This window comes from Zonotrichia albicollis, chromosome W (assembly GCF_047830755.1).
Source record: "Zonotrichia albicollis isolate bZonAlb1 chromosome W, bZonAlb1.hap1, whole genome shotgun sequence".
Taxonomy (NCBI): Eukaryota; Metazoa; Chordata; class Aves; order Passeriformes; family Passerellidae; genus Zonotrichia; species Zonotrichia albicollis.
This window is the reverse complement of record NC_133859.1, coordinates 19,446,284-19,469,015: the sequence shown is the minus strand read 5'-3', so window position 1 is coordinate 19,469,015 and position 22,732 is coordinate 19,446,284. Positions and strand designations below refer to the sequence as shown.

Genomic DNA, 22,732 nt, shown 5'->3' with positions numbered 1-22,732 from the left:
TCCATGGGTAGAGGACCTCTCCTGTTCTAATAAAAAAAATATCTATGAAAGTTACTAAGCTTTTGTTCCCTCCAGTATTTTGGTGGATTTGAGATTTATTATAATTCAGTGATAATTAATGTTTGAAAAAATAATCTTACTTTCAGTGTATTAAATAAGCAAGTAACTGTTAGATCAGCAAATTAATTCATTTTAAATTACAATAAAAAGCATGTAAGTTTAAGGTATAGTTGTTTTTATTGCATCGAATCAGAATATTAGATTTCTTTACACATGAGGCTTTCTCACCAGGCAACAAGTCTTTTTGCAAGCAGTTAGAAAAATAAGTGTAATTAATAGCACATCATGAGGTTTAGATTCATTTTGCTGTGGGAGGGGAAAAAATCTAATAGAATTGTTTTGTAAATGCCTATGTGTGATGAAATTGATGAAGTATGGTTTCTTATGAATTTATACTCTTTGCCTTGTAAGCACTTTCAGTCCATAAATATCAAACTATTTTCTTTATTCTTAAGCAGTGTGAACTATGCCTTCACAAGGCATAACATGCAGTGACTGATCTACTGCTATGCATGTGGAAATTGGCTGATTTACCATTGTCAGAGGGAGTGTGTAGTTGACATCCATCTATTTCAGTTGCCACAATGGATGTGCTACAGATTTTGTTCAGTCCTGATGTGTTTATGTTGGAGGGTATGAATACAAAGTTTTGGTTTGCTTAACTGTAAAAGTAAGATGGCATTCTAGTAAACTTTAAGGGTAGGCTAATTTAAATAATGCTGAATTTGTTTAAAAAAGAGAAAAATCTACTTATTATACTCAATTTCTTTCAGTTGGTATTGTAGAGAGTTCATCTTTCTGTTTTTCAGCTCTTTACTATATGTAACAAAAAACTTCTAAATGAAATCTTAATGTCAACCAAAGTGCTTATTTAGCTAGAAGACATACATGGATTTATTTTTGTGTGCATGTTCTGGTTCTAAATTCTTAAGGCTGATTTTTTTTTTAATTTTGCCTGTATAGTAGTCTAATAGGAGTCTAAATGACAAAGTTTTTTATATAAAGAAATATTTTTCTAATATTTTCGTATGCTTTTTCATCCAGTCCATTTTACCAGTATATGTACTAATTTTGGTCTTTATTTTATGAAGTGTTCATGATTTTTTTTTTATTTTATCATGGTCACTTTAGGATGGAGATCCTTCAGTAAGGAATGCTGCATCTTTTTCCTTGAGGTCACCACAGTCAGTCTGCTCTCCATCTGGAAGTGATGGAACCCTTAAAGGTAATCTAGCAGTCATATATATGAATGTATTTTTTTTCCCAGTTTTAAAACACAGAGTTTAAAGTTAGTTCTCCCAACTTCTGTATTCCAATAGTGCTAAAGAGTATGTCATTAATTTTTCGATACAAAATTATTTTGAGCCCTGATTCAGAAGAACGTTCTGAAGGTTCAAAAATTGATTAATCATACTTCAAAGCAAAACTCAAATCCATGAAGGACAGAATAATTTTAAATCCTTTCCAGTATGAGGATTAAATTCTTTAAAGGAATAGTTTCAGTTGCTCTACATAAGAAATTATTTCAAGGCAGCATTACAAGTATTGAACTCTTAACCAGCTCAAAAGTGTTTTAACATGTAATGCTTGTCTTGATTGCCATCATCAAATTTTATGAACATGAAATTAAAAGTAGTTCAATGAACACAATATATATAGCATAAATGAAGCCTGAAAACCTTAGCTGTGGACAAGGAATAGGATAAACTGTCAGTCAGCTGAGAAAATAATTCTTTATGCTAAAATATGTAATGCATACTGCTGTTTTTAATATTCTTCCTAAGAAGCAATGACTGAGATAGATGAGATTAGTAAGGTAGGGGTTTGGGCATATTTTTGTTAATTTAAGTATTCAGTGCTTATGTATTTACATAGCAATAGTAAAAAGAAGCAATATTGTTTTCTTCTCTTTAATCCTGAAACAAAATTAAATCTTTCTAGGTGGTCAGAATAGGTGGAGAGGGAGAAGAGGAGATGGGGGAGATTCCAGAGAAGGCGAGGGTATTGGGGTTGTGCAGCCTGGATAACAAGTCTTTGTGGGTGAATGTAGATGATGATGATGACAGGGACACACAGATGGGATGACACACAATGAACAGGCAGACCTTAGAGCAGTTTCCTCATACCTATGAGATTATCATGAAGACTTGAGTCAGGCTTTCCACAGTGTTGTGGAGCAAGGATGAGACACAGTAGTGGACTTAGATTGAAATGAGAGGTTCTGACTAGATATAAGGAAAACCTTTTTTTCTATCAGGACAGTCGAGCATTAGAAAAGCCCAGAGAATCTGCATTTTTCATTCTTGGATGTTTTCAAGACCTGGCTGGATTAGCCCTGCATAACATGGTGTCATGGTTTAGGAGGGATACTTCCCAATTCAGTACCCCCACCAAGACTCTCACAAACTATGTGACCTTCTTTTGGTCTCCCATTTTCCCCTCCCCCTCCTGCTGTGGTGGGTGGTGGGCCAGAGAGGAAAATTGGAGATACAGAGGGCAAAGATCATGGGTTGAGATAAGAACAATTTACTGGAAACAGCAATGAGATAAGAAAAGTAACAGTGAGAGCAACAATACTAATGACAAAGGGTACAAGAAAGGAAATTATTCACATGGAAACCCCCCTACAATAGCGGATGGCTGGATGGCTTCCTCTGCCCCACTTACTTCGCTGGAAGGAGCCCCTTCTCCCCAGAAGACACTCCCTTTCCCCTTGCCCCCAGCAATGATGTTAGGTAGTATAGAATAACTTCTGGGTCCTGGCCATGCCCCCTCACAACTACTGCAAAAATTAACCCTGTCCTGGTCAGAACCAGGACACATGGTCTTGCTCACCCCGCTTTGATCACAAGGATCAACTAAAGGCCTCTTGAGGTTCCTTCTTAACTGAATTATTCTATGATTCTGTTACTGCTAAATGATCACTGTGGTTCATCTTCTGCAGGCATATACTGTAGTAAATAGTGATAGAAGAAATGTGGCTCAAATGCAAGTGAGAAGTAATTGTATAGCATGCCTTCATGAGTATTTTAGGAGGTTTTGTGCTAAAGGACTTGTTGTGAGACTTATGTAAATGGCAGAGACTAAATGTGGTTGTTTTTCTTTAACTCTGTACACAAAATTGATGTTTGAGCTTATCAGTTTAACAACATTGTGAATCTAAGCTCTCGGAGTCTCTGTGGTCGAGATGACCCCGAGGTGTTAGAATGTCTCTTTTTCCCAGTGTCGCAATCGAAGAAGGAGTCAGGATTCCTTGGCTGTGGTTTTCAAGGTTGTTTATTTTCTCTTATCTATAACATTTTTTTTCTGACCTGCTGAGGTCTGTCTAGCAGGTTGGTCCATGGCACACTGACTGTCCCAGAGGTGGTGTTAGTTTTTTATGCTAAGAACTACATATACTTTATTTACAATAATTTTACAATACCTATCACCTATGTTAGACAGTCCGTCTCTACTCTAAACCAATCCAAAAGTGCCACCATCACACAGAAGATGGAGGCTAAGAAGAAGAAAGAGGAAGGACAAGGCACGTCCAAATCCCTTCATCTTGGCTTCTGAACTTCCATTCTAAAAACCCCAAAATTCTACTTTTCTCTCTTGTGACAAACTAGCTATCATTCTACTTAAACTCTCGTGGCTTGTAAATCTTCACATAAGGTTGATCATTTTCTCCATGGGTTAAAATCAAAAGCACAGCTGTCTTTGGCTTCGTGCTAAGGTCTCTGAGCTCCTTGCCAGGGGCTCGAGCCATCCAAGGCAGCCAGAGGAATGTCCTCGGTTCTGACATAAGCTACTTGCACTCAAATATATGATTACCATTGTCACCTAAAACTGGGAAATAAACGTTCCAAACAATTTTTTTTAATGTTAGGAAGCAAAAATTGCTTAATCAGCAGCACTGGATGCATGGGGAATTCTCCTCAAAGCATGCATGCCCAGTAACCTAACAGACCGGGTTATATTCCTGAAACCAATATATATTCATCATATGTCTATTACATTTTCATCACATTTCCTGAATACATGCATACATGCTTGTTATTTCCACAAACATATTTGTATATGAGTAGGGGTCTTTTGAGGGTCTTTGGTGGTCATTTGGGAACATCCCATTCCTTTAAATTCCCTTTTATGTTCCCGAATTATCTGATGAATCTTTCCTCCTTGAGAGTATCTCAAATATGTGGTCAGGTCACAATACATTTCCCTTATCATTCTTTACTCCAGTACTCTCTCTCTGTTCTTGAAACTAAGACATCTGCTAGTACATATTAATCACTGATATAAGTAAACAAGGAAGCATTAGCTGGCATAAGACTTATTAGTCACAGATGTAGGGAGTTAACACAAGGGCACAGTAATCTCTGGCATTTGTACTAAGCACTGTATGGTACAAAACTAAGCATTAACCACTAATATAGGGATCATATAGTATTGTGCTAAATTTAAAAGAATTTTCTGACATCTTCCCCCATTGCTGCATAGACTTTTTCTTAAAGAAATATAACTTGTTTGGTAACCACTCAGCCAGAAGAATATTTGAGTTATTTTTCTGGTTAAAGTTGCTGCTGTTTCAATTGGTTGTCTTGGAACTTGTTTTGAAGGTATACTTTTCATGAATATTTCTGAAAACAACTGATTGTACAGTTCAGATTGTAACATTTCAGCATTTGAGAGGCTGAAAAAGTGGAAGAGGAGCTTTTTGATTCACCTGTATGCTAGCTTTACTTTTCTCATTGATAAAGCACACAACTGAAAAACGGTTACTAATTTTGACTTCTTCAAGAAATTAATAAACCCTGATTGAGAGAACCAGTTCTTGATGCTGCAAGAATCTTGCCAGATGTTTACTTCCTCTAATCTTGCATTTTAGAAATGCATTGAAGAGATATAGATAATGAGTGCTATTTAGAATATGTGATCTCTGACTGTGAGGTTTTTTTGCCTATAATTTGGAGTGAAAGCGATTGGTTATGCTGATAAATTTTCCAGTGACAAACAGCAAGTATCTACACTGAGCTTTTTGTTGCTACTATCATTTGTCCTTGAAAGTTTGGTTGACAAATTGCACACTTTGATAAATAAAGTTAGCAAAATAATTAATTGTTTGCTTGGGAGGACAAAAAGAATGGCACTAGATACCAGTCCAGAGGAAAAAACACAAGAAGGATGTTATATCTAATCTTTCTTATATGACATAGAAATGTGAGACAATTACTGAAGGTATGTTTACAGACTGCATTTCTGTACTTCTGAGATGGAAGTAGCAAGGACTTCTGGAGACTTGGAGACTGTGATTGTACAGCTCTGAATTACTTCAAGACTGGTGTGTCATGATGAATGATTACAGTCTCTTCAGGAGGTATAGGAAGGGCAGGTAGTGTTGGGGGGGTATGGCACTATGTAATGGAGGGACTGCAATGTGTGGAGTTGGCCATGGCATGGTTGAGATCCTCTGGGTAAGAATCAAGGAGCAAACCAATAATGAGGATGTCATTGTGAAAATCTTTTATAGACCTTCTAACCAGGACCATGACACCGATGAATTATTCTTTGAGGAACACCTCTAAATCAACCACCCTTGTCCTTATGGGGAATTTGAACTTTCCAGTTGTTAACTGGGAATATCACACAGCTGGTACAAACAGGTCTAAAAGATTGCTAAAACACATGGATGACAACTTCATGGAACAGATCCTAAGGAAGCCGACTCAGAAAGATGCCCTCCTTGATCTGTTGCTGGTCAACACAGGATCTCATGAGCAAAGTGGTGATTGGCAGCCATCATGGCCACAGTGACCATGAAGAGATCGAGTTTAAAATCTCTTGACAGGAGGAAAAGTGCCAGCAAAACCTCAATTCTGGACATGAGGAGAGCAGACTTCAGGCTGCTGAGGGAACTAGTGAGTAAGTCCCCTGGGAAAAAACTTCTGAAGATGCTGGGGTCCATCAGTGCTGGTCATTTTTTAAGCATCACCTCCTAAGGGCACAGGAGAAGGAAATTGCCCAATGTTGGAAGTCAAGCAGGTGAGGCAGAAGGCCAGGCATGGCTGAACAGTGATCTCCTATTGGAAATAAGGTTATAAAGGAAGGTGTGTGCCCAGTGGAAGCAAGGTCAGGTGGTATGGGAAGAATAGAGAGATGCTGCTCGCCACTGTAGGAAGAAAATTTGTGTGGCCAAAGCTCAGCTGGAGCTGGAGCTGCCAAAACTTTGGGAGACAATAAACAGTTTTTAAATACATTAATAGCAAAAGGCAGTGAAGAAATAACATTGGCCCATTACAGGATGAGGATGGTCACCTCACAAACAGGGACATGGATGAGACAGAGATGTTTAATGCATTCTTTGCCTCCATCTTTGGCTCCTCAAAGAGCTGCTGATGTCACCACAAGGCCTCTCTCAATGATTTTTCAATGATCTTGGGAATCTGGAGAGGCCTCAGCTCACTGAAAGCTGGCAAATATCCCAATTTTAAAGATGGATGATCCTGGAAACTACAGGCCTGTCTGGCTCACTTGAGTGCCTGGTAGAATTATGGAGAGAAAGAGTAAAGTTGGGACAATGAACTTTAGGAAAGCAAACTTCCAGCTCTTCTAGGAGTCAGTCAATAGGAACCCCATGGAAACTGCCCTCGGACAAGGAAGCAGGATAGAGCTGGCAGATGTTGAAGGAAACCTTCCATAGAGCACAAGAGCCAGTGATCCCCAGGAGCAAGAAATTGGGCAAGGAAGGCAAGAGATGGGCATGTCTGAGTAGAGACCTGCTGGTCAAACTAAAGGGTAAGAAGGAAATGCACAGGCAATAGAAACAAGGATAGGTATCCTGGGAAGAGTATAGGGATGCAGTCCAGTTGTGTAGGGATGGGGTCAAGAAGGTCAAGGCAAAGCTGGAACTGAACCTGGCAAGAGATGCAAAGAATAACAGGAAAGACTTCTGCTGGTCTGTCAGCAGTCAAAAAAGGTGTTACCCCCCTGATAAACAGTGCTGGGAAACTGTTAAGAATAGACAAGGAGAAGGCTGAGGTACTCTTCAATTTTTTGCCTCAGTCTTCAATGCCAACCTCTCTTCCCACTCCTGTCAAATGGATGGACAGCAGGATGGGGACTGGGGGAGAAAAGTCCCTTCCACTTTAAGATCGGGCTCATGACCATCTGAGGAACCTGAATGTAGATAAGTCTATGGGACCCAATGTGATGCATCCCAGAGTCCTGAGGGAATTGACTGATGTAGTTGCCAAGCCACTCTCCATGATATTTGAAAAGGCATGACAGTCAGGTGAAGTCCCAGGTGACTGGAAAAAAAAAATATTGTCCCCATCTTTAAAAAGGGTAGAAAGGAGGACCCTGGGAACCACCACCCTGTCAGCCTCACCCCTGTGCCTGGGAAGATCATGAAACAGACTCTCCGGGAAGCTCTGCTAAGGCACATGGAGGATGGGGAGGTGATTTGGGACAGCCTGCACAACTTCACCAAAGGCAAGTCCTGCCTGACCAACCCAGTGGCTTCCTCTGATGGAGTGACTCCATCAGTGGACAAGGGAAGGGCTACAGATGTCCTTTCTGTGGACTTCTGTAAAGCCTTTGATATGGAGCCCCACAACATCTTTCTCTCTAAATTAGAGACAGATGGATTTGATGGGTGGACTCTTCAGGGGAGAAGGAATTGGTTGGATGGTCACATCCAGAGGGTTGTAGTCAACAGCTCTGAGTCTCAATGGACATCAGTGACCAGTGGTGTCCCTCAAGGGACTGTATTGGGACCAGTGTTATCTTCATTAATGACACAAAGGGATCAAGGGCACCCTCGGCAGGTTTGCAGATGACACCAAACTGAGTGGTGCAGGTGACTCACCTAAAGGACAGGGCCATCCAGAGTGATCTGGACAAGCTCGAGAAGTGGCCCATTGGAATCTCATGAGGTTTAACAAGACCAAGTGCTGGTGCTGCACCTGGGTCAGGGCAATCCCCAGGATCAAACCAGGCTGGGGGATGAACAGATGAAGAATCACAGAATCACTAGGTTGGAAGACACCTTTAAGATCGAGTCCAACCCATGCCCTAACACCTCAACTAAACCATGGCACTGAGTGCCACATCCAGTCTTTTTTAAAACACATCCAGGGATGGTGACTACACCACCTCCCTCCCTGGGCAGACAATTCCAGTACTTTATCACTTCCAGTAAAAAACTTTTTCCTGGCATCCAACCTATATTTCCCTTGCTGCAGCTTAAGACTCTGTCCTCTTGTTCTGTCAGTTGCTGCCTGGAGAAAGAGACCAACCCCCACCTGACTACAACCACCTTTCAGGAAGTTGTAGAGAGTGAAGAGCAGCCCTGGGGAGAGAGACTTGGGAATGCTGGTTGGTGAGAGGCTGGACATGCCCTGTCCATGTGCGCTGGCACCCAGAAACCCCCTGTGTGCTGGGCTGTACCCAAAGAGGAGTGGCCAGCAGGTCGAGGGAGGTGATTCTGTCCCTCTACTTTGCTCTGGTGAGACCCAACCTGCAGTGCTACCTCCAGCTCTGGGGTCCCCAGCATAGGAAGGACATGGACCTGTTGGAGCAAGTCCAGAGGAGGCCACCAAGATGGTTAGAGGGCAGGAGCACCTCTGCTATGAGGAAAGGCTGAGAGAATTGGGACTGTTGGATGGGGCCCTGAGTAACCTGATCTAGTGGAAGGTGTCCCAAAAAGATATGATGTTGTAAAGACTAGATGTCCGTGAGCAAGGCCAACAAAGGGAACCTGCACCAGCAGTGCATGGTAGTTACCGTAAAAGGAAATGTTGATTGATCGTAGAGGGTGACTCTCTGTTATGGGGCATTGAGGCCTCCATCTGCCAGCCTGATAGAGCTAGGAGCGGTATGCTGTCTACTGGGGGCTGATATCCATGATGTTGCCAAGAGTGCCCCAACTTTTCAAGAGTACAGACTACTACCCGCTATTACTTTTTCATGTGGGTACGAATGATGCTGCAAGCCAAAAAGTAGGTAGGATCAAGGAAGACTATAAAGCCTTGGCGAGGCAGGTGAAAAACATCTGTGCCCAAGTCATCTTCTCATCTATCCTACTGGTCAGAGAAATGGGGATCGCCAGAAGGAGACACATAGTGCAGATCAGTCTGGCTCTGTGGCTGGTGCCATCAAGAAGGTTTTGGCTTTTATGACAGTGGGTTGTGCTTTAATGATTGCAGCCTGTTAGGGAGGGATGGGATCCACCTGTCTTAAAAGAGCAAGAGAAGTTTTGGCAGCAGGTTGGCCAATTTGGTGAGATGGGCTTTAAACCAAAGGACTCGGGGATAGGGTCCAAAGTGGCAGTACTCATGCCTTTGCTTCCTCCTGGGGAGTAGGTCATACCAGACATTGCAGTGATTGATGTTCCTTGACTGCCCCTCAAGGTAAAGATCAAAGGAAAAAACACATCAAGAGTGGTTATGGTGAATCCTCTTATACCCCTTCTAGGGAACCTGCATGCCTGATTGCCTCTCTGAAGTGTCTGTATACAAACACATGCAGCATAGGTAATAAACAGGAAGAACTGGAAATCTGTGCGGTTGCAGGGCCATGATCTCATGGCAATGACAGAGGCATGATGGGATAGTTCACATGACTGGAATGTTGTTGTGGATGGGTATGTACTTTTTAGAAAGGTCAGAGAAGCGAGGTGGTGGAATTGATCTTTATGTGAGAGAGCAACTGGAATGTATTTGAGTTCTACCCAGGGACAGATGAATGAGGTGAGAGTTTATGGGTGAGAATTAAGGGACAGGCTGATATAGGTGACATTGTTGCAAGTGTTTACTACAGACCACCTGATCAGGAGGAGGAAGTTGATGAGGCTTTCTATGGGCAATTGGAAATAGCCTCGCAGTCACAGGCCCTGGTTCTCCCAGGGAACTTAAACCACCCTGATATTTGTTGGAGAGTGAACATGGCCCAGCACACACAGTCCAGGAATTTTCTGCAGATCATTAATAACTTTTTGATGCAAGTGGTGGGGAAGCTAATAAGGAAAGGAGTGTTGCTGGACCTTGTACTTACAAACCAGGAGGGACTGGTTGAAGACATGAAGGTTGGGGGCAGCCTTGGCTTCAGTGACCATGAGATGGTAGAACTCAGGATTCTGCATGAGGGAAGAAAAACAGCAGAACTAGAACCTTAAACTTTAGGAGAGCCAACGTCAGCCTCTTCAGGGACCTGCTTAGAGGAATCCCATGGGATGGGGCTCTAGAAGAAGGGAGTTCAAGAGAGCTGGTCACTATTTAAGCACTACTTCTCCAAGCTGAAGACCAATGTATCCCAATGAGCAAGAAATCAGGGAAAGGGAGCAGATGTGCATGGATGAGCAGAGAGCTGCTAGCAAATCTCAAACACAAGAAAGAAATTTATGGGATGTGGAAAAAGGGACAGGCCATGTGGGAAGACTATGGGAATGTTGTCAGGGTATGCAGGGATATGACAAGCAAAGCCAAGGCCCACTTGGAATTGAGTCTGGCAAAGGACATCAAGGATAAAAAGAAGAGCTTCTACAAGTATACCAGCAGCAAAAGGAAGATTAGAGGAAATGTTGGGCTTCTGCTGAATCCAATGGGTGTCCTAGTAATGGAAGATGCAGAGAAGGTGGAATTACTGAATGTCTTCTTTGCCTCAGTCTTCACTGATGAGGATGACTCTCAGGAGTCGCAGACGTCAGAGGTAAGAGAGGAAGACCACAGAAAGGAAACTTCCCGTGGTCATAGAGGGTTGTGTTAGAGATTGGCTAAACAGACTCAACACCCATAAATCCATGAGCCCATGATGCACCTATGGGTGATGAGGGAGATGGCAGATGTTGTTACTGTTGTTACTCTGTGGTTCTCTGTCCTGGTTTAGGGCAAATTTGATAGAGAGTTTCCAAAGGAGGGCCCCTCCCCCCAACCGGTTTGGGAAGAATTCCTCAGAAAGAAGTGGAAAGAACCTGTTTATTTACCAGGCACAGCACCCCCCAGCACACAAAATGAACAATACCAGATGACACCACTCTGGAAAAAGATGACAAATGCAGAAAGTCTCTCTTGGGGGTGGTCGCTCTGTTCTCAGTCCCTCCAGTGCTGGAGCAGCTGCTGCAGACCATAAGGTGCAAACTCTTGGTGTTTCCCAGGTCCCAGTCCAGAGCAGGTTTGAGACGGTTGAGAAAAGGAGAGAAGAAACAGTCCAGGAAAAATTTGGACTGTTTAGCTAAACTAGCTAAAGAGCAGAAGCAAAAAGCAAGCAGAAGTGAAGCAAGAGCAAGTGAAAAGCAAAAGCAAAAAAACCCCACAAAAGCAGCCCTCTGTGTCCCACCAGGCTGATAAGAAAAACCAAACAAAACTTTCACTGTTCAGAGCCAGTCTCGAAGGCACAGAACATAATATCCAGCATAAACAGAACAGACAAGTGGGGATACAAGCATCATAACGTCACCCAAGTACATTCCACCCCTTATCTCCGTATCATCAACATACTACCACACATCATGCATGTACTCACACAGAATTTCCATCTGTTCCCCCAAAACTTACAAGCAATACCCATCATGCCCTCATCACATCCCTACACTGGACCACTGAATCCAGGCCCTATACCACAGAGTTGCAGGATTCCCCCCTTTCACTTTACTCACTCAAAGCTCCATCTATCATTTGCTCAGACCTTTGACATGTACACATTTCCTTCTATCTCATGTCTGTATGGTTTAATGTACAGACAATGGCAGTAACATCCAACGAACAGTGATATTTGCATATCATTCTCACCCCACAATCAGATTTCCCTGAGCTACAGATCGTGTTGTTCCATCTCTTTGCGTTATCCACCATATGCAACCTGGTCCCTGAGCAAAGACAACCCCATGAATGGATTTGTCTGTACTCGAGGCAGAATTGATCCACACAGTCTTCCCTAACAAACCTCTGATATGTACCACTGGGACTTTGTCTCCTTCTATTACATTCAGGGACTCAGACTGGGCAGGACCTGCTCGGTTGGTGGAACCTCAGGTGTTAACTAACCTGCTGGCCTTTGCTAAATGCTGCTCCATATTTTTGAAAGATCCCCCACCCAAAGCTTTCAACTGAGTTTTTAGTAGTCCATTGTACCTCTCTACTTTCCCTGCGGCTGGTGCATGGTAAGGGATATGGTACACCCACTCAATGCCATGTTCCCTAGCCCAGGTGTTGATAAGGCTGTTCTTGAAATGAGTCCCGTTGTCTGACTCGATCCTCTCAGGGGTGCCATGTCTCCACAGGGCTTGCTTTTCAAGGCCCAGGATGGTGTTCCAGGCTGTAGCATGGAACACAGGGTAGGTTTCCAACCATCCAGTGGTGGCTTCCACTATGGTCAGCAAGTAGCGTTTGCCCTGGCATGTCTGGGGCAGTGTGATGTAGTCAATCTGCAGGGCCTCCCCATACTTGTACTTGGACCACCGCCCACCGTACCAGAGGGGCTTCACTCGTTTGGCCTGCTTGATGGCAGCACACGTCTCACAGTCATGGATAACCTGAGAAATACTGTCCATGGTTAGATCCACCCCTCGGTCTCATGCCCCCTTATAGGTGGCATCTTTGCCCTGATCGCCTGAGGCATCATGAGTCCACCGAGCTAGGAATAACTCTCCCTTATGTTCCCAATCTAGGTCTATCTTGGACACCCCTATCTTTGCAGCCTGGTCTACCTGCTCATTGTTTTGGTGCTCCTCATTGGCTCTACTCTTGGGTACATGGGCATCTCCATGGCGGACTTTCACAGGTAGCCTCCCTACCCCGGTAGCAATGTCTTTCCACTCATCAGCAGAATAAATTGGTTTTCCTCTATGCTGCCAGTTAGCCTTTTTCCACCTCTCCAGCCATCCCCACAGAGCATTGTCTACCATCCATGAATCAGTATAGAGGTATAGCTTTGGCCATTTCTCTCTTTCTGCAATGTCCAGGGCCAGTTTAACGGCTTTGAGTTCTGAAGGTTGACTTGATCCACCTTCTCCTTTGGTAGCTTGTGCAACCTGTCGTGTGGGGCTCCATACGGCTGCTTTCCACTTCCGGTTCATACCTACGATGCGACAGGAACTGTCAGTGAAAAAAACGTAGCGTGTGTCTTCTGCTGGCAGTTGGTTGTATGGTGGAGCTTCTTCAGCCCGTGTCACTTGTACTTGTTCCTCTTCATCAATGAGACCAAAGTTCTCACCTTCTGACCAGTTTGTAATTACCTCCAAAATTCCAGGGCAATTCAGTTTACCTATACAGGCGCGCTGAGTGATAAGAGCAATCCACTTGCTCCATGTGGCACTGGTGGCATGGTGAGTGGAAGGAACCTTGCCTTTGAAAATCCACCCCAACACCGGTAGTCGGGGCGCCAGGAGGAGTTGTGCTTCTGTACCAGTCACCTCCAAGGCAGCTTGGATTCCTTCATAGGCAGCCAAGATTTCCTTCTCTGTTGGAGTGTAGTTGGCTTCGGAGCCTCTGTAGCTTCGACTCCAAAATCCCAGTGGTCGACCCCGAGTCTCCCCAGGCACCTTCTGCCAAAGGCTCCAGGACAAGCCATGGTTCCCGGCTGCAGAGTAGAGCATGTTCTTCACATCTGGTCCCGTCCTGACTGGGCCAAGAGCTACTGCATGAGCAATCTCCTGCTTAATCTGAACAAAGGCTTGTTGCTGCTCAGGGCCCCACTGGAAATTGTTCTTCTTGCGGGTGACCAGGTAGAGAGGGCTCACGATCTGACTGTACTCAGGAATATGCATCCTCCAAAAGCCTATGGCACCTAGGAAAGCTTGTGTCTCCTTCTTATTGGTTGGTGGAGACATTGCTGTGATATTGTTGATGATGTCTGTAGGAATCTGACGCCGTCCATCTTGCCACTTCACTCCCAGGAACTGAATCTCATGAGCTGGTCCCTTTACTTTGCTCTTTTTAATGGCAAAACTAGCTCCCAGGAGGATTTGGATGATTTTCTCTCCTTTCTGAAACACTTCCGCAGCTGTGTTCCCCCACACAATGATGTCATCAATATATTGCAGATGTTCTGGGGCCTCACCCCTTTCTAGTGCAGTCTGGATCAGTCCATGGCAGATGGTGGGGCTGTGCTTCCACCCCTGGGGCAGTCAGTTCTAGGTGTACTGCACTCCCCTCCATGTGAAAGCAAACTGAGGCCTGCATTCTGCTGCCAGAGGAATGGAGAAAAATGCATTGACAATGTCTATAGTGGTGTACCACCTCGCTGCCTTGGACTCAAGCTTGTACTAGAGCTCTAACATGTCTGGCACGGCAGCACTCGGTGGAGTCACTTCATTCAATGCACAGTAGTCCACAGTCAATCTCCATTCTCCTTCAGATTTTTGCACAGGCCAAATGGGGCTGTTGAAGGGTGAGTGGGTCTTGCTGACCACCCCTTGGCTCTCCAGCTCTCGGATCATCTTATGGATGGGGATCACAGCATCTCGAGTGGTTCTATACTGCCGTCGATGCACTATGGAAGTGGCAATTGGCACTCGTTGCTCTTCTCCCGTCAGGCATCCTACTGCAGATGGATTCTCGGACAACCCAGGCAAGGTGTTCAATTGCTGGATGCCCTCTGTCTCTACAGCAGCTATTCCAAATGCCCATCTGAGTCCTTTTGGGTCTTTGAAGTACCCACTTCGAAGATAGTCTATGCCCAAAATACATGGGGCCTCTGGGTCAGTCACGATAGGATGTTTCTTCCACTCATTCCAAGTCAGGCTCACATCAGCTTCCACCAAAGTGAAATCCTGTGATCCCCCTGTCACAGCAGCAATAGAAACAGACTCTGTCCCCACATGTCTCAATGGAATTAATGTACACTGAGCACCAGTATCAACCAAAGCTTTATACTCTTGTGGTTCCAATGTGCCAGGCCAACGAATCCACACAGACCAGAAAACACGATTTTCCCTGCCCTCTACCTGGCTAGAGGCAGGGCCTCTCTAAGCCTGGTTATCATTCTTTCCCTGGGCATATGTCTTGGATGTTCTTTCAAGGGGATCAGACATGTCATCATCATCATACCTGGCAGTTTGGCTACGGGCAACTGGAGCTGCTTTCCTTCTGGTGGCTTCCTTCAACTCACACACCTGTTGTGCCAGAGCAGCAGTAGGTTTTCTATGCCATCTCCCCATGTTTTCCCCACAATCACGCAGGTAGAACCACAGCTCAGCTCGTGGAGTGTACCTTCTCTCGCCATCTGGGAAACGTCTGCCTTGGATGCCAGAACCTCGGATGTGTACTGCCGAGATTTGGAGAAGGTCTTCTTTAATCTCCTCTCTGAGCTTCTTATGATTCTCCTCTATCTTATCCTGTAAGTTTTGCAGACGTGTTTCTACCGCTGCAATTTTGGCATGTGTTGGGCCATGTACAGCATCTGCATATGCTCGGAGCTTCCTTGCCATGTCCAGCACAGTCTCATCCCTCTCATCCCTCTTCATTATAGCTAAGGCAGAAGCATATTCGTGTGACCCAAGTCGTACGAGTTTTCGCCACATCACAGACGTGCATGGTACCATGTCTGGGTTCCTAGTTGTTACATCATCTGAGAAGATAATCTCTGCCACTGCCATTTCTCTCAGGCATTGGATCCCTTGCTCTATGGTCTTCCACTGTGTTTGTTGCATATAAAGATCATCTGCACACAGGTATCTTTGTGCAACACTGTCCAAGACCCGTGCCCAGAGGCTGTGTGGATTAGCCCCCCTCATCATACCTTGGTCGATGACAGGATCATGTGATCAGGATCCCAAATGCCTCTCTTCAGTGCCATCCAGAATTGTAGCCTCACCTGCAGCATCCCAGAGCCAAACTAACCAACTAATTATGGATTCATCAGGTCGTTGGGTATAATCCTTCCGTAAGCCACGAAGGTCCTTCAGGGAAAAGGACTCAATATTTGCATCTGATCTTGCACCTGCTGCTTTGACTCCTGATTTTATGTCAGGAGGCATTGAGGGTTCTTCTCCTGCATCATCATAATCATCATCATCCACTGGTCGATTAGTTTTGTCCGTGCATTTCCCATTTCTAGTACTGGTAGCAACAGCCATTTCTTTAGCTGCTGGCTTAGGCTCACTATCTGGTTTGGCTGCTGGCTTCGAGCCTGGGGTAGCTGATTTATCTCCCTGCCCCCCTGCCTCTGTCTGCTGCCCGACAGTATCTAGCAATGTGCGATAAGCATAGGCCAGGGCCCAGCTCACTGCAATGACCTTCCTCTCCTTAGGCTCATCCTGGTACTTCTCTTTCAGATATTTCCCCACCTCAGCTGGGTTCTGAATTTGTTTATGGGGAAAATCCCAGACTATAGGGTCAGAGAATTCCTTCAGGATTTGGCCCATAACCTCCCATTTCCCACACCACTTAGGATTTTCCACACCTGGGTCTACTCCTGAGTCAGGGGTCTCATCAGCCCGTCTAGAAATCTCAGCCCTCATTCTAGAGAAGCAGCAGGCTGTATAGAGGAAGGTTACCAGATTGAACACCAGAAAGATGGTTTCTTTAACATTGAGGGGAAACAACATCCTTCACTAGTGATGCAACTGATTCATAGGAGAAGAAGGAAAGCAAAGGCTGAAAAACCTCATTCCCTGCTGCTCCTCCTCTAACAAACTGGATGCATAACCATAGCCAGGAACCATTCATACCTGGAGCAGACCCCAGCATGTTTATAAACTTCTTACAAATCATTGCCACCAAGCCCAGCAGTATAGCTGTTCTGGTCACTGCCTCTCTGCTGTAAAAACTACGTATTAGGGACAATACTAGAGCTATTTCTGGATAAGAAAATAAACCTAGAGACCATAGAGGTATTAAGATCTCAAAAATCCCTAGGGACCAGAAATACATGCAAGCCTTTACCCCAACAGACGTTATGAATTCAAAAAGCATGGCTTTTAACTGCTTTAAACAAACAGAGATTAATGGCAACCAAAATGCACTCAAAACAGGGTTTTTCCACTCTCTCTCTCTCGTGGGTTCAAGCCACGAGTTGGGCACCAAGATTTTGTCCTGGTTTAGGGCAAATTTGATAGAGAGTTTCCAAAGGAGGGCCCCTCCAGAAAGCAAACCCACAGGGCCCCTCCCCCCAACCGGTTAGGGAAGAATTCCTCAGAAAGAAGTGGAAAGAACCTGTTTATTTACCGGGCACAGCGCCCCCCAGCACACAAAATGAACAATACCAGATGACACCACTCTGGAAAAAGATGACAAATGCAGAAAGTCTCTCTTGGGGGTGGTCGCTCTGTTCTCAGTCCCTCCAGTGCTGGAGCAGCTGCTGCAGACCATAAGGTGCAAACTCTTGGTGTTCCCATGTCCCAGTCTGGAGCAGGTTTGAGATGGTTGAGAAAAGGAGAGAAGAAACAGTCCAGGAAAAATTTGGACTGTTTAGCTAAACTAGCTAAAGAGCAGAAGCAAAAAGCAAGCAGAAGCAAGAGCAAGGGAAAAGCAAAAGCAAAAAAAAACCGCAAAAGCAGCACTGTGTACTGCCCTCTGTGTCCCGCCAGGCTGATAAGAAAAACCAAAACAAAACTTTCACTGTTCAGAGCCAGTCTCGAAGGCACAGAACATAATATCCAACATAAACAGAACACATGAATGGGGGATACAAGCATCATAACGTCACCCTAGGACATTCTCCATCATCTTTGAAAAAGTCATGGAGAATGAGAGAGGTTCCCAATGATTGGAGGCATCCAGTGTTACTCCCATCTTCAAAAAGGCCAAGAAGGAGGACCCAAGAAACTATGAGCCAGTCAGCCTTCCTCCCATCCCTGGAAAATGATTGAACAGGTAATTCTGGAGGTCATCAAAAAGCCTGTAGAAGAAAAGGAGGTCATAATGAGTAATTAGCATGGATTCACCAAGGGGAAATCATGCTTGACCAATTTCATAGCCTTCTGTGATGGCATGGCAGGATGAGTCAATGAGGGGAGAGCAGTGGATGTTGTCTACCTCGACTTCATCAAGGCTTTTGACACTATCTCCCATAACATCCTTGTAGGTAAGCTCAGGAAATGTGGCTTGGATGAATGGATAGTGTAGTGCAGTGGTTTGTCCTTGGCTGGGCACCAGGTGCCCATCAAACTGTTCTATCACTCTCCACTGGGACAGGGGCAAGGAAATAAGATGGATAACAACTCGTAGGTTGAGATAAGACAGTTTACTAAAGCAAAAAAAGGAAAAGCAAAAGTTTGTGTGTGCATAAGCAAAGGGGAAAAGTTAATTTCTACTTCCTATCAGTGTGTGATGTTCAGACACTTCCCAGGAAGCAGGGCTTCAGCACACATAGTGGTTGCTCCAGAAGCCAAACGTAGAATAAAGAATGCCGCTGCACCCCCCCCTTCTGCTTCCCTCCCTTAGCCTTTATATCTGAGCTGATGTCACATGGTATGGAATATCCCTTTGGTTAATTTGGGTCAGGTGGCCTGGTTGTGTCCCCTCCCAGGATCTTGCTCACTCCCAGCCCCTTGATGGCAGAGGGGAATGTTGAGAGACAGCACTGATGCTGTGCCAGTGCTGCTCAGCAGCAGCCAAAACACTGGTGTGTTCTCAACACCTTTCCAGCTTCCAATGCAAAGCACAGCACTGTGAGGGCTGCTAGGAGAAAATGAACTCTATCTCAGTCAGACCCAATACAGACAGTGAGGTGGATCAAGAACTGGCTGACTGGCAGAGTTCAGAGGGTTGTGATCAGCATGGCAGAATCCAGTTGGAGGCATGTAGTCAACGGTGTTCCCCAGGGATCAATAGTGGGTCCAATCTTATCCAACTTGTTTATCAGTGACTTGGACAATGGGATAGAATGTACCCTCAGCAAGTTTGCTGTTGATACAAAACTGGGAGGAATGGCTGATACACCTGAAGGCTGTGCTGCTATTCAGTGGGGCCTTGATAGGCTGGAGAGTTGGGCAGAGAGAAGCCTAATGAGGTTCAACAAGGGCAAAGTGTAGGGTTCTGCACCTGGGGAGGAATAACCTCAAGTACCAGCACAGGTTGGGGGCTGATCTACCAGAGAGCAGCTCTGTAGAGAAGGACCTGGGAGTCTTGGTGGATGACAAGTTGAATATGAACTGGCAGTGCAACCTGGGGCCAGGACGGCCAATGGTATCATGGGGTGCATCAGGAAGAGTGTGGCTAGCAGCTCTGAGAGGTGATCCTCCCCTTCTACTTGGCCCTAGTGAGGCCACATCTGGAGTGCTTGTGTCCAGTTCTGGGCTCCTCAGCACAAAATAGACAAGGAGCTCCTGAAGAGGGTCCAGTGGAGAGTTACAAAGATGATGAGGGATCTGGAGCATCTCTGATGAGGAGAGACTTCAGGAGCTAGGCCTGGTTAGTCTGGATAAGAGAAGACTGAGAGGGGATCTCATTATTGCATATAAATATCTCAAAGGTAGGCATTAAGAGGATCGTGCCAGACTCTTTTCAGTGGTGCCCAGTGACAGGATGGGGAGCAATGGCCATAAACTAAAACACAAGAAGTTCTACCTCAACATGCGGAAGAACTGTCCATTGAGAGTGGCAAAGCACTGGAACAGGCTGCCTGGGGAGGTCGTGTAGTCTCCCTCTCTGGAGACATTCCAAACCCACCTGGATGAGTTCCTGAGTCACCTGCTCCAGGTGACCCTGCCTTGGCAGGGGAGGTTGGACTAGATGATCTCCAGAGGTCCCTCCTAGCCCTAATCGTGCTGTGATTCTGTGAAAAACCCTGGGGGCAAGACTAATGAGGAGTAGCTGAGGTCACTTGATTTGTTTATTGTGGAGGAGACTGAGGGGAGACCTCATTGCAGTCTACAGCTTCCTTCTGAGAAGAAGAGGAAGGAGCAGCTCTGATCTCTTCTCTTTGGTGACCAGTGACAGGACCTGAAGGAATGGCTGTGGCTGTGTCAGGAGGATTAGGCTGGATATTAGGAAAAGGTTCTTCACATGGAGGGTGGTTGGGCACTGGACCAGGCTCCCCAGGGCAGTGGTCACAGCCCCAAGGCTGCCAGAGCTCAAGGAGTGTTTGGACAATGCTCTCAGGCACAGGATGGGATTGTTGGGGTGTCCTGTGCAGGACCAGGAGTTGGACTCAATGATCCTTGTGGGTCTCTTCCAGCTCAGGACATTTTATGAATGAGAGCTGTCTGATTAACAGAATCTGAAGGAGGAAGAAGTTTTGTTTGCAACTCAGGCAATTATTTGAGAGATGACAGAAGGTATATTTTTTATTTTGGTTGGTTATTTACTTACTCAACAGAGTAAAATTTCCCTGCTACAGATTTTTTTCCCCTCACTTCTGTTCCAGTAAAGGTACCAGAGCAGTTGAAGTTTTATCCAAAAGTTCTCGGCTGGACTTTATCCCTTCTTTGTTATGTATTTGTTATATTTTTAGCTATGCAAACACAATAGTTGCTCTGTTTTCTTGCTATCATCTCCTTTCATAAAAAAATAGTTCTATAAATTCCTCTACAAGAAGTTAACATGTATTTTACTTCTGTTGAGCTCATAAAATATTCTGTGGTCTCTATTACCCTAGATCGATTACTTATCAAAATCCTTTATTCATTTGCTCTACTTTCCCAATACTCTGGAATATTGGATTTTTTTTAACCTAAGACAACTTCTAAAGATCTATATAGAGAAAAGTCTTCCACAATATTTTTAGTCCATTGCTTTCCCAAGAGAAGAATTCATATATTTACCATCCTGTTTCCATATAGTTCTTCTAGAAAAACATCTGTAAGAAATAGTAACAACCCTTATGAAATTATGTGAGTTTTTACTCTTTTCCAGAAATAAGTTGCATTTCTTCCATAAATTATAAATGGGTATTTTATTTTTTTCTGAACAATTTGGAAAGATTGTTTTTGTTTTCTTAGATATTTATGAGACCTCTCCATGGAGATTTCTCTACACTTGGTGCTTGCATGTATAGTGTTTGGCAAGAAGAATTAGCAGTCTTCTCAAATCTGTAGTACACACTTCAGTGCTCTCAGAGGTACTTGTTAAGAAAAATTATCATCTCACTCTCTGTCATTCAGAACAAAGGTGGAAGAAATTTATTCAAAGATATTTTCTGACAGGGCCAAAATAAGCATTCATTCTTGTTTATTTCTTCAAGTCTTAACATTTTTTTATGCAAGGATGCTTCTGAATGCAACAGTTTTAAGCTGGAACAGCCAAAGCTGAGGTTTTTCATGAGGCATTTAAAACTCTGGAGAAACTGGTGGGACCCTTCCCTGAAAAATACTCAAAGAGTGTGTGGAAAGTAAATATAATATATCCTGAAAAACCTCACAAATGTATGTTCTTTGTCTCATATGCTATCTCTTTAAATTTCAAGTTATGCTCTCTGAAAATGAATGTCAATATAGTCTGTTGGTCAAAATAAGTAATAGTTTATTTATATCTAGTACAAAAGTTGAGAAGATTTCCAGAGAAAGATTTTGTGATTTTAGAAAATACAGTAGTAAAGGGCTTTGAGACTTCCTATCTTTTTTATCTCATGTTGGATGAGATGTACCAGTGTCACTCTGAATAACTTCCATCTCTTTTTTTTTTGTTAAAATGTCAGTAATGGAGTTTCCTTATTCTTGCCATGAAACCTGTTCAAATTCTTGGTGCTGCAAAGGTTTTCCTCTAATACTTAGCCTGAATCATTTTTGTTGCAGTTAGGCATGACACTTCTTGACTTCTTTCCAATGGGAAAGGACAAACAACATAGATTTTTTAAAATTATTTTTAGCAATCATTTACATATCAAATAATGTTATTGTGTCTTGCAACTATCTAATCTTCTACAGACTGAACAGTACCATTTCTTTCTATCATCTTTGTATAAGTAATAATTTCTGAGCTTTTGTTTTTGATGGTTTTTTATCTGAATTCTAATTGGTCTGCATTTGTCTTAATGTTGTACCACCCTAAGTCATAGATACAACTCTATTTAAAGACTTAGAAGGATGAGTAGTCAGAAAAGTACTGTAGATGACATTGTATACTACTGTCATATGAATATAGCTGCTCCTTTGGTGATAATTTAGATTCGTGTTCCAAGCTGTTATAAACCTATTGCTGTCTTTCTGTAGAGCTTACCTCTCTTCTCGTGTTGTTACAATTGCTCTTTCTCAGATAAATAAAATTTGTGCTGCTTCTTACAGAATTTCTTTTGTTTAAAAAGATTATTCCACTTAGTCAAGAAAAGTGATTATTCTGTTTTTAAAAGCAGTTGTGGGCCTCAAACCCTCAATACCAAAAGCTCATTATGATATTTAGATTAATAAAATAATTATGTTACATGAAAAGTTGTTAATGACAAATACTTTATGGTATTATTCTTAAGGCAGTGCTCTCGAAAGCTGCTTTTGTTCACCTCTGTTCTGTACATCCATTTTTACCAAGAACAACTGATATTTTGAAAGTTTTACGATAGGGTATACTGTAGTCTTGCAGTATTTTTGTCTAGAGCATACTTCTACAGCTTGTTAGTGAAATTGTTATGAGAAGCTATATAGAAAATCATTAAAAAGTTGAGACATGATACTCAGTTTGTAGTCCACAAGACATTGCTCTATGGAATAAAATTGTTCTGATTTGGTGGTGCTTATTCTTAACAAATTCACTTTGGAATGCTGCCTCTTTATTATTCAAATCCATGTAGAGAAATTGTTTTTCTAGTATGTACTGAA

At 43.6% G+C, this 22,732-nt stretch overlaps 1 protein-coding gene across 4 annotated transcripts in view; it reads left to right on the top strand.

Moving 5' to 3' along the window:
• Positions 1–22,732, top strand: part of LOC141726828 (nipped-B-like protein) — a 175,785-nt gene that overhangs the window by 45,274 nt on the left and 107,779 nt on the right. For all 4 annotated transcript variants that reach the window (XM_074531922.1, XM_074531924.1, XM_074531925.1 and 1 more), the window contains exon 8: positions 1,192–1,285. In XM_074531922.1, the coding sequence (XP_074388023.1) occupies positions 1,192–1,285 (94 nt within the window). The remainder of the gene's footprint in view (positions 1–1,191; positions 1,286–22,732) is intronic.